Source organism: Schistocerca serialis, unplaced genomic scaffold (genome assembly GCF_023864345.2).
Source record: "Schistocerca serialis cubense isolate TAMUIC-IGC-003099 unplaced genomic scaffold, iqSchSeri2.2 HiC_scaffold_1420, whole genome shotgun sequence".
Taxonomy (NCBI): Eukaryota; Metazoa; Arthropoda; class Insecta; order Orthoptera; family Acrididae; genus Schistocerca; species Schistocerca serialis.
The window spans coordinates 19,716-32,926 of record NW_026047648.1 but is presented as its reverse complement, the minus strand read 5'-3'; the positions used below and the strand labels follow the sequence as shown (position 1 = coordinate 32,926).

The window sequence follows — 13,211 nt, the reverse complement described above, 5'->3', positions numbered from 1 at the left end:
CATTTTATTTACTTAACTGACTCATCTTTGATTACTTTATTCTTAGAGATAGTATGAGTGTGATTAGTGATTGTTTTGTCAGCTTCTTTGTACATGTGAGTAACTTTTGGTAATAGTACAGTTGTGAGTGTTCAAAACACACTACGTTTAGTTGACTACTAAATCCACTTATTGGTCCTCTACTGTTGTCAGTTCCACATCTGCAATTAGGTACTTACTTACTTACTTTGAAGTGTATTTATGCTGAGCTAAAATAATGTTTCACATCTGTCAGTATGTTATTTATTTATTTTGCTAGTGTATGTACTTATTTAACACTCACTCTATTAATATTTAAAGCATAGGATAGCACATTTATTTCATATTCATAGTGTATTGCAGCTGATTAGTTTGCTCACGTGGCAATCCATTTCCACTCGATCGGACGCTAAAACCTCCGGTAGTCTCTCTCAGACCTACCACTAAAGTGCATCAAGTAAATATGGACGAGCGTAATGCTAAATTCCTTAAACCTATAGGACACCATGAGCTGCTCTGTCTCATCTAACATAAGGGTACCTATGGTCGCATTCACGCCTCCAACTCATAACCTCAATATGTGTAGGTGTATCCTGTCACACACTACACTAAAATAATGGTCAGCTCCAACCTTATAAATACTTCAGGGACGTGTCCTTCACGTCTCAACCACAAACACTGCTCAATTCTATTACACTGCCTTTCCTTGCTACACCAGGTGAGTGTAATCTTACAACTTATCTGCATATTTTTCCTAACACTAAGCAATCTCTTTTACTATTTCTTAGTTAGCTCTAACGCATACACTAGGTTTCACTACCACTTCAGATCCTGCTTGTACATGAATTCATATATCTTTTTAAATTACTGTTGGTGGACCATTTCCAATACAACAACACTTTGTAGTTACTACATTACCAGGGTACTATACATAATTGTTACTCAAATACATTTCATATCTTAATTACGTCATACTTCTCTATTGTTTGTCACTATTAGGTTTGTCACATTAGGTATTTTTCTTCACTAAATGGTAGATAGAATGGTTACATAACTCATGGCTTGATAGTCATAACGGAAAATTTTAGTATTTGGAAAGAAAAGGTCGAAATTTTTGTAGATAGGAAAGAGGAAGAATGAGTGAGACCTGAAAGGGAAAGAAGATCTCACACAGCTGGGACTGCACAGCTGCCACACTGTGTAGAGGTTACAGAACAACCTCCTCCCTACAGCATTCATTGGTTTAATGCTGTAAAGAAGAGTTAGAAATTTTAGGTGGATAGAAAAGATGAAGAGTGAGTGAGCCCTGAAAAGGAAAGAAGATCTCACACAGCTGGGACTGCACAGCTGCCACACTGTGTAGAGGTTACAGAACAACCTCCTCCCTACAGCATTCATTGGTTTAATGCTGTATTGATAACCATACAGGAAAATTTAATGTGTTGGAAAGAAGACGTCGAAATTTTTGTAGATAGGAAAGATGAAGAGTGAGTGAGACCTGAAAAGGAAAGAAGATCTCACACAGCTGGGACTGCACAGCTGCCACACTGTGTAGAGGTTACAGAACAACCTCCTCCCTACAGCATTCATTGGTTTAATGCTGTAAAGAAGAGTTAGAAATTTTAGGTGGATAGAAAAGATGAAGAGTGAGTGAGACCTGAAAAGGGAAAGAAGATCTCACACAGCTGGGACTGCACAGCTGCCACACTGTGTAGAGGTTACATAACAACCTCCTCCCTACAGCATTCATTAGCTTAATGCTGTAAAGATAACCATAACGGAAAATTTTAGTATGAAAGAAGAGGTCGAAATTTTTGAGGACAGGAAAGAGGAAGAATGAGTGAGATCTGAAATGGGAAAGAAGATCACACACAGCTGGGACTGCACAGCTGCCACACTGTGTAGAGGTTACAGAACAACCTCCTCCCTACAGCATTCATTCACTACCTATGAATTTCTTTAGGTCGATCACGTTCCTGAGACCTAATAGCTTCTTACTTTTAGGGTAGCCTATATGCATTGGCATGTGGTTTTCCTATGATCCTGAAAGGTCCTTGGTATACGTACATGAATTTCTTTGTTTCTGCATTTACTTTCTTTGATTTTTCTTTGGTTTTAACAAGGACTAATTGACCTATTTCAAAGCTAGTAGGTACAGCTTTTGCGTCATGACGCTTCTTCCTTTCCAACGCTCTTTTTCTCATATTAGCCCTAGCCTTTAGTTTCTTCTCGTCTGTGGATATTTGCGTTAGAATAGGGAATTCTACCATATCTGCAATCACATTGTGCAGTTCTTGGCCAAACATCAATTCGCAAGGTGCAAAACCAGTTGCATCATGTCTTAAGTTGTTAATTACATTCTCAAAATACTTAATGTGCTCTGCCCAACTTGAGTGTTTCCGAGCACAATAAGTTCTGCAAAGCCTATTCAATTCCCTCATAATACGTTCACTCATATTTCCTTGGGGGAAATACGCAGATATTTTCAGATGTTTCACGCCGGCCTTATCTAGACATTCCTTAAATCTATCAGAAATAAATTGAGGTCCATTATCTGACAGCAAATTCTTCGGAACGCCAACGTTCACGAAGAAATCTTTTTCCAACTTTTCAACCAATGTTTTTGCATTTGCTCTTTTAATTGGGTATAGTTTAACATATTTACTGAATCCATCCACCACAACAAAAACATGGGTGCAACCACCTCTCGAAACAGGAAGAGGGCCAAACAAATCACAAGCCAGTAATTCTAGGGTTTCAGTTGGCTCTACTGAATGCATATCTCCTTGTATTCTGGTGTTGGAAGCACGGACTTTCTGGCACACTACACACGATGCTAGACGCTTGGCCACACGGCGGTACATGTTGTCAAACACAACCTTCTCTTGTAATTTTGCAATGCACTTCTTTGCACCGTAGTGCCCATACCTCAGGTGTACATAGTCGATTAGTAAGTCTACATGTTGTGAGGGAAAGCACAGCTTCCACTCAGAAACACCTAACTTCTTCCTTCTAAACAGAATACCTTTATGCAGGCAATAGTATTGTGAGACCTTAGGATAGTTCGCATTTCCTAAATAGCTCTTCACTAATTTCAGTTGGTCATCTGCATTCTGCTTTACTAAAGGGGTCTCTATTATTGAATCATTGCCCCTTCGAACACTACTGTCAGGAGACAATACTTCATATTTCACTTTAACATTACTACTTTCATGCATATTTACACTCGAACCGTTGTCTGGATTTACAGTTCCCTCAACAGACATAGGTTCTGATATAAGTTTAACCTCAGTTTCTTTTGGCGGTTCCATCGCCGACAGTCGTTTAGTGCAGGTTAGTAAAATTTTTAGCAGCTTTTCACTTAACTTAGTTCCTTCTGCACGACGTATGGCGTTGCCGGCTCGGCGTACCAGGATTCCTGATGCGACGTGGCACGTTGAACTGCAGACTGCTCTCCGACGGCTGTTGTGTGTTTGCGTGGCCCGCAATTGCAGGCGCTGCGTCGGCTGCTCCAGCGGACGACTGCGGTGCAGCGAGACTGGCTTCTCGCGATGCCGGCAGCACCGCTAGACTCAGTGCCAGCTCCGTCAATCCAGATGCGTTGTTAATCCAATAGCGTCGTCCACATGCACACGTAACACATTCACTGTTCTATACTCAGTTGCATGTCGCATTCCACTTGCGAATCCGAATAGCTAAAAATCACTTTCACCTAGTTGATTTCCCGGCCGATGCACCATATGTGGGGCGGCGGATAAGTTTGAAACATTTACTGTTGTATCCTTGTTTGAATGTTGTAACATTTCCCGGCCGATGCACCATATGTGGGGCGGCGGATGATTTTGTAAAAACAATTATTAAATCTGATTGCTGGATAAACGCTTGCATGTTGAATCAGTTTCTGGCTTTTAGAATGTTGTTAATGCTGTCTTTCGCCGTTCTCAACACTGGCTCTCTATTTACTTCTTGGCACCCAGAAAGTGATTTAATAAAACATGGAGCCAGTAATTAGAGATCCTAGTGCCCACTTCAATTGAGATACCATTATAGCTGCAGCTTATAACTCTGAGGAATTAGGAGATTGTCCGGGATTTCTAATCAAAAACGGTTTTCCAAAATAGTTGAATATATTCTGAAATTCACTGATAAAAAAAACACAAGTATCCCTACAACCTAACTAACAGAGCAGTTCAGAGTCTAATGCGCTGATGCAACTATAAATGTCCGAATTAAATGTTAAAAGAATGCTCGCCATAATTTGATGAAAATACTTCATCAAACGCCACGCTAAATATTTGGTAGAATGTCTGTCCCGCGACGGCACGTGAAAATACGACAATACGCAAACTGAAGCTAGATAATGAAAATCATTCCAGAATTAACACTTCACATAAAATGTTTTCATGGTTCCGCGTATCTCTAGTAACTTAATACGGCACCCGAGGCTGTTTGTAGCAGTGACACTGATGCGATGCGGCTCCCGACACAGATGGCGTGTCATTCAGCGCTTGGAGAGAACTGGGGCCTTTTTTCCTCGCGCAGCATCCTTATATATAAACCCGCGGTGCGGACGGCGAAGGGAACGCCTGATCTTTTCGGCTCTCTCGACTAGCCGCTGGGCTAGTAACGCACCACTTCAAGTTACATAATAATTTATAGCTTCTTTTGCTGATGGCCGAAGAAGCTCTTAATTTAAACGTGCATTCAGCACGCAGGTAAGTATTGATAATAAAATTTTGACGTGGCTAAGTTAAATATTTTGGGCGAGAGAAATAATTAAATTACACTGCACGCAGTAGATGAGCTCTGAACTGGCCCTTTTGAGATCCGCTATCGCTATAATTTTATAGGTATTCAAAAGAAACTTTTCACATCTTCATAGTCATAGCGGACCTCCAACCTATTTAAATCTAAACATCCTAGCCTTATTTATTAACCTACTTAATCTATCTTGCTTCCTTCAGTTTTGAGACGAAAACCACAAAATCATGAATTTCCACTAAAATCTTAATTTGTGAAATCCAAAGTACTGTTTTTATTAAATCATTATGAAAGATGAATCTAAATATAAATTTTGAAGTCTCTAGCTCTTTTCTGTTGCGCCAATGATTTTTTTAGAAAAACGTCCAAATCTCGAAAATGACTGAAGTTATCGAACTGATATTTAACACACATTAATTTAGTATTATTCCTGACCTGCTACAAAAGTTTTAGGTCATTTGCTTGATTTTTTAAAGTATTGCGCAACATTTATGACGTCAGAGCTAGTTACAGCAGACTGGCTGGCACACAATGGAAACTGATGTGAATTTACTACAGCGTGAGTAGGCTGCTTCCCTACAGCATCTCTGATTTATCAGAACATGTAAAATGATGAACACGAATGTACATCTGAGCGGCAACATCTTCGAGAAGTTCTGTAGCATATGGCTGAGATTTCGTGGGATGCCATGTTAAGAAAGACACAAGCCAGCAGCGAATTCTTGACCAACGTTGAGATGCATGTCTTCCTGGAACATGCGGTCCACAAGTGACTTTGCCAATGTGTGCGCAGGTATGCCAAGGCAAATAACTTGCAAATAATCGAGGGGGAGTACAGGTTGTCTGACGATTTCAGTTTCATCCTTTACCTGGATGTAAACTGTCTCTCAAAGCAAACCATGCAACAAAGTCTCCCTTTTCAAGGGCTCTCATGGATGTCCAAAGCGGAAATCACCAGACTGAGGAAAGAGATCAAATATGTGGCTGCTGGTGCTGTTGAGGGATATGTCCTAGAGGTAGAGCTGGACTATCCCACAAGTCTGCATGACAGACACGGTGATTTTCACAGCCTGAAAGACTTTCACGTTCAGGGACTTCAACAGGTGCCTCCTCTAGGACATTGGCGCTGCGCCACAAATGCTTATCAGGAGACATTTCGATTGAGGTTATATACTGAGGTATATACTGCAATTCCAGCTGGAAGCAGGGGTGTCCTATCACGATCACAAGTGGTTCATCGTGGGGCATAAGTGTGGAAATCTGCTGCACCCAGACTATTTACTGATGTGTCTGGGTAGGTTTATTTGTTAGTAAAAAGGTAAAAAGGTGTTCCATTTGACTGGGTGTGTGTGGACTACTTTGATGAGCTGTTTGTCACAGTTCTGAGTGTATGTTTGAGATTATGAATGTTTCATTGCACACTGCGTGCGTCCATGTGTGTGTGTGTGTGTGTGTGTGTGTGTGTGTGTGTGTGTGTGTGTGAGAGAGAGAGAGAGAGAGAGAGAGAGAGAGAGAGAGAGAGAGAGAGAGAGACAGAGACAGAGTATATATTTCGTGTGGAACATGTACAATATGTTTATGGTGCGTGTGTGTGTGTGTGTGTGTGTGTGTGTGTGTGTGTGTATTGTTTTTGAGCTGCCATTGCTGTTGCTGTTCTAAGTACAGGGTGTTTCAAAAATGACCGGTATATTTGAAACGGCAATAAAAACTAAACGAGCAGCGATAGAAATCCACCGTTTGTTGCAATATGCTTGGGACAACAGTACATTTTCAGGCAGACAAACTTTCGAAATTACAGTAGTTACAATTTTCAACAACAGATGGCGCTGCGGTCTGGGAAACTCTATAGTACAATATTTTCCACATATCCACCATGCGTAGCAATAATATGGCGTAGTCTCTGAATGAAATTACCCGAAACCTTTGACAACGTGTCTGGCGGAGTGGCGTCACATGCAGATGAGATGTACTGCTTCAGCTGTTCAATTGTTTCTGGATTCTGGCGGTACACCTGGTCTTTCAAGTGTCCCCACAGAAAGAAGTCACAGGCGTTCATGTCTGGCGAATAGGGAGGCCAATCCACGCCGCCTCCTGTATGTTTCGGATAGCCCAAAGCAATCACACGATCATCGAAATATTCATTCAGGAAATTAAAGACGTCGGCCGTGTGATGTGGCCGGGCACCATCTTGCATAAACCAGAAGGTGTTCGCAGTGTCGTCTAAGGCAGTTTGTACCGCCACAATTTCACGAAGAATGTCCAGACAGCGTGATGCAGTACTCGTTTCAGATCTGAAAAATGGGCCAATGATTCCTTTGGAAGAAATGGCGGCCCAGACCAGTACTTTTTGAGGATGCAGGGACGATGGGACTGCAACATGGGGCTTTTCGGTTCCCCATATGCGCCAGTTCTGTTTATTGACGAAGCTGTCCAGGTAAAAATAAGCTTCGTCAGTAAACCAAATGCTGCCCACATGCATATCGCCATCATCAATCCTGTGCACTATATCGTTAGCGAATGTCTCTCGTGCAGCAATGGTAGCGCCGCTGAGGGGTTGCCGCGTTTGAATTTTGTACGGATAGAGGTGTAAACTCTGGCACACGAGACGATACGTGGACGTTGGCGTCATTTGGACCGCAGCTGCAACACGGCGAACGGAAACCCAAGGCCGCTGTCGGATCACCTGCTGCACTAGCTGCGCGTTGCCCTCTGTGGTTGCCGTATGCAGTCGCCCTACCTTTCCAGCACGTTCATCCGTCACGTTACCAGTCCGTTGAAATTTTTCAAACAGATCCTTTATTGTATCGCTTTTCGGTCCTTTGGTTACATTAAACCTCCGTTGAAAACTTCGTTTTGTTGCAACAACACTGTGTTCTAGGCGGTGGAATTCCAACACCAGAAAAATCCTCTGTTCTAAGGAAGAAACCATGTTGTCTACAGCACACTTGCACGTTGTGAACAGCACACGCTTACAGCAGAAAGACGACGTACAGAATGGCGCACCCACAGACTGCCTTGTCTTCTATATCTTTCACATCACTTGCAGCGCCATCTGTTGTTGAAAATTGTAACCACTGTAATTTCTAAAGTTTGTCCGCCTGAAAATGTACTGTTGTCCCAAGCATATTGCAACAAACGGTGTATTTCTATCGCTGCTCGTTTAGTTTTTATTGCCGTTTCAAATATACCGGTCATTTTTGAAACACCCTGTATGTACACACTGAAAACTTCTCTCTCTCTCTCTCTCTCTATGAGTTACTAATAAGTGTTTAATAGACATTGGAAATTAAAAAATTACCTTATTCACAAAAGAATGTGTATATTGTAATGAATCAATTACGAAATAACAAAACTGTTACGTATATAACAAATACGAGAAAAAATGGAAATTAAAAAGCTTTCAGTTGTTTTCACAATACAGTTGTTCTTCTTTTTCATATTTTTTGAATGAAATATCTCCTTTATCAGTTTTATATTGATGGCAGGAGCCAGAGAAAAATAAATCCTTTTCGAATACAATATTTTTTAAATTTACATACATACATACATGGCCGACCGGTTCTAGACGGGATCGCGATTTATCGCCTCCAATTCGTATTTGCGTAAGTAGAGCTTTGCGGATGTGCGCCGGGAATACTGCACGCGTTTACGTGTGTGTGTGTGTGTGGGACGTGCGTCACGTCCTCGCAGTGACAGCATGCGGTTAGCGGTCAGCGGGCAGCTAACATCCCGTTTGCGGTCTGAGCCGCTTCGCGCTTCCGACAGCCCGGCTGTGGGCGTCACAGCAACACAGGGCGAGGGAGGCCAGCGGGGGACACGGGCCGAGTCCACACAGTAGGGGGCCCGGCGTACGGACAAACCCAAAATCACTGTAGTGGTGACACGTGGCTGCAGTCGACTCTTACCCGTACGTCGATAAGCAGTACAGAAAACGAAAAATAAAATTCAGAATTTCCCTCGTTGTGCAGGAGCAGTGAATTGGAAGGTGGTGCACACTTTTGAATCGGCACCTTCCAATACGTTGAATCCGTCGTCCTTGCCATGGCGCCACTGCGCTTTCTGCCATCTAGACCTAATCTATGCCGGCCGGTGTGGCCAAGCGGTTCTAAACGCTTCAGTCTGGAACCGCGTGACTGCTACGGTCGCAGGTTCGAATCCTGCCTCTGGCATGGATGTGTGTCATGTCCTTAGGTTAGTTAGGTTTAAGTAGTTCTAAGTTCTAGGCGACTGATGACCTCAGAAGTTAAGTCCCATAGTGCTCAGAGACATTTGAACTATTCTGACCATACATACATACATATTTGTGCACAGTATTATGTGAGAGCCCAGTTACCAGGGGCACAGGGTCAAAATCGTGAGCTGCGTCCTTACCTGGGCCACAGCACGCCCTGCCGTACTACTCTGCAGGGCTGTAGTGAAGAACCACGAGAGGAATTATCTCGAATACGAATACCTCGAGACTGCTGCAGCTGTCTGAAGACTCAAGTTTCATTCAGAAAGCAAAGTGTGTCTTTAAATCGAAACTATCTGTACAACATTGGTTTCACGGAATAACTTTTCGCAATTACACTTTTCCTAAGCAGGTGCAGTGTATGATCAACGAAGCGTATCTGCACCGCAAATGTAATAAAGAAGTCGTCCTTTAAACATTCTCGCAAGCTGTGAGGTACTAACTCTACAAAATATTGGATACGTATCAGGTAAATTGCCTTTCCTGCAGTGAAATGCATAGATGATGGTAACGAAAACAAGATGCAATGACAGGACATGACACGATGTCGGCAGAAACCATCCTTAAATGCGGAACCCGCAACTATCAATCTTTGAAATTACCATCCAGCAAACATCCGTAATATTTATAGGAAAAAGATTTAATCTACTCAGAACCTTTTCAGTTCACTAAAACAGGTATCGCCTAATTCTCTTCTCAAACGATCGAAATTGAGGCTCACACGATACTTTAGGGACTGGCACGTTGCTACATACGCCACAAAAAGTTACACAAAGACACAGATCATACTGCGTCCTTTTACTTGCCATGTATACTACTGTCAGAATCCAAACAGTCATAATGCACAGTGGCCATTCTATGTGTTAAGGCTGGGTTGTTTGGGGAAGGAGACCAGACAGCGAGGTCATCGGTCTCATCGGATTAGGGAAGGCTGGGGAAGGAAGTCGGCCGTGCCCTAAATCAGAATGGCCGGACACGGGATTGAACCGTCGTCCTCCCGAATGCGAGTCCAGTGTATGTGTTAAGAGCACATAGCTTTTACTCTCGGCAGTGGGAACATCACTGGTGGTGGTGTTCATAAATCATAGACAGAGAATTCAGACTCGATAATGGTTCGAGTTAGGCCACGAGACACGTGCAGAAAAGCTAACGACTGAGATGGATGCTCTCAGAAAGCAGCATCCGGTTTCAGGTTAGTCTGACAGAGATTTTCATTGGCCATGACATATTCATAAAATGTTCTGGTTGTGACTGTAGTAGCACAGTGCCTTTAACAAAGCCACTCGCAGACGCAACACGCGCCACCTGGTGGACCCCAGCTGCAGGGTTTCGTTATTGACGCGCGTCCTCTGTGGCTGCGGCGCCTGGTGCATTGCCGTGCTGGCTGGCAGTGGTGAGCACAGGGGGCCGCCAATGGCGTCGAGCCACAAGTGTGAGCTGCGCTATCGTCTGGCCATGGAGTCGTGAGAAATGGTCACGTGAATGTTAAGGTGGGAAGACGTTGAACAGTTGCGTCGAAATGTATGAATTATGTGGTATGTATACAGGTTCATTACGAGATTTGAAGTTGACGAACCTCCATGTTGAGAGAAGTAACTTTATAGGCCTTCCATATGGAGTAGAGATTCTTAGGAAGAGAAGATGCTGATGGAGACTTGAAAAGCCACACTGAGACTCTAGACCACTCTCCACTAAATATGAAGCTAACATGCTTCAGCTTGTAAAGCAGGATTGGATGCAAAGTTATCTGAATCTGTAAGAGAAGTAGCTAGCAAATACGAGAAAAGAAAGATACAGACGATTATCTTCGATCTCTAACCATTCCGAGCTTAGCCTCCCTGTATCATAGCCCCAAAAGGCTCACAGAAGTAGAGGTTGGTTCAGAATTCTTCCAGATTGTTAGTATTAGAACTGGAGAGCCAAAGATAGCTACAGTGTGAAGAAGGTAAACTGGGAAACAGTCTCCAAGAACTGACCAGGTGGTGTGTGTCATTTTCTCACCCCCTGTACGTATAATACAGTTTATAAGAGGAGGAAAAAACTCCACTTACCATTCGTTCGAATGCGAGGGGAACCAACAGCTGCGAGGCGTGCGTCGCACCGAGTGAGAGCAGCTGCGCCACGTCCCGCCAGCAGCTGGAGAGGCGTTCCCGGAAAACAGCCGCCTGGGCCTGCAGCTCTGCACAAGACGGGAGACGACGGACTGGTGAACAAGCCAGTGGATCAGACTTCTGTAGGAAGCGCAGCTTTCACTTTCTGCCCCCACAAAGTCTATGCAGGTAGCATTTAACTTTTGAAACTAGATCAATATACAGTGTCAGTAATCGTATGAGTTACAGCATGGACACCTTGACCGGACGTTACAAAGCTCATATTCCAGCGACAAATTTAAAGAGCACATCAAGCAAAGAGAGAGGAGTACCATCACCTAACGTAGATCCGGTAATAAAAATTAGCCTATTGGTAGAAGTATCAAAATACCTGAAGAAGTGGAAATGTAGAACTGTTTCAAAAATCACCCACACAGCTTGCCCAACAATAAGACAGATTTAAGAAATAAGAGACCTCGAGATAAATTCCAGACAGTTTTACGTGCTAATAATAGAAAGTAACATAAATGAGAATGTATAGTTTGGCTATTTGACTTTGACTTACTGACAAGCATAGGACGTAACGATTTGCACAGAATCGTGTTTATGCTGGTTTTACAATATGAGTAGTCTTTACTGTGTTTCCCGTGAGTTGTATGATATGTATGGAAATGAGGAAGAATTATGTCCACTCATACACGTTTTTATATTTAGGATGTATTTATTTTAACATAAGTAATATATTTTATTAATTCAGTAAAAAATTGAATAAGGTGTTTTGCAAGTGTAGCTGAAAAAGCCATTCTCGGCCTAAACTTTCTAAGGAGCATGGAAATGTATGACTACATTTGTACTGGTACAGGACCTTACATATTAACAGTACATTTTACAATTACATGATGATACACATAATGTTCTGTAATGTGTGACATGTATCCCATCACATGTTTTTATCTCTTTTTTGTACTCCTTTTTCTTTTTATTTGTCCACCGGATCAATTCATGTACGAAAGTTGTTGTGAATGCGATTTATACCTTTGTGATGTTAATGTGCTACAAAGAATACACATCTAAAATTATATATATATATATATATATATATATATATATATATATATATATAATTATTACTGCCATGTTTTTATGAGCAGCCAAACTAATGTAAGCCTTTGACGATGGATACCATATGTGCTATTACGCACTATCACAATAAAGAAATGTCTTATCCTTTTTCTTTATGCCAAATGCTTGTATCGTAAACAGAATGCCAAATTTTGTCAACAAATGTAAACACGATATTAAGATACTCTGGTATAAAACGTTTACTGTGGCATGTACAATCACTGCTAAGGGCAAAGAAGAAACGACTTGTGAATATGTTCCCCACCAACCGCCTCAGTTGTCGTATAAACATCATGAACAGTGATTTGAGGAGATTCATGTTAGTGATGTTAACGTCAGTAACAATAAATTTACCTTTGCCATTGCTATGATCCTTACGCTCATCTAAAGTTGATGTACACTCTGAGTTAGGAGACTCAACATACAGAGACAACAGTGAGATATACACACGTCAGAAGATTTGTAAATTTTGACACCTCCAGTGGCCCGGTGCAAGTGATGTGCTGCTTTTAGCATTTTTTGTAATATAACTGCCTCATGTATGGGATGATAATGGCGTTCCATACATGCCATCTGCACTTCACCTTTCGGTTATTGCTGTATACCTGTATAAAGGGCACAGGATCGAAAATGTAGTTGTGAAAACAAATAATGTTACAGTTAATGGCAGACACAACGTCTTTAAGAAAAATACTGCATTATTTTAATGCCCGTGCCAGATTTTTGGCATTTCGTTCTTATGCGAGCCTATTTTCAGTACAAAAAAGACATTGCTACAGATGGAGAATGATGTGTGTACACGATGTTTGTTCTGTTCCTAATGCTATTGGAATTACTCAGCGCAAATCGCAAAAGAGAAAGTCCAAAGAACGTGCATCTTAATGACTTTGTAAAAAAAACGAATCATCGGCATGAGGGACTTGAGAGCATCGTACCGACACATTACACTGGCATCTGGCTGTAGGGCAACGACTGCCAGAATGTATAGC

At 42.1% G+C, this 13,211-nt stretch overlaps 1 protein-coding gene across 1 annotated transcript in view; it reads right to left on the bottom strand.

The window, feature by feature from the left end:
* Window positions 1-11,189, bottom strand: part of LOC126443007 (uncharacterized) — a gene marked incomplete at its 5' end in the record, with an annotated part of 48,504 nt that extends 37,315 nt beyond the window's left edge. Inside the window, one exon of the mRNA XM_050090855.1 lies at window positions 11,062-11,189. Within this exon, the coding sequence (XP_049946812.1) occupies window positions 11,062-11,189 (128 nt within the window). The remainder of the gene's footprint in view (window positions 1-11,061) is intronic.
* Window positions 11,190-13,211: the final 2,022 nt, after the last annotated feature.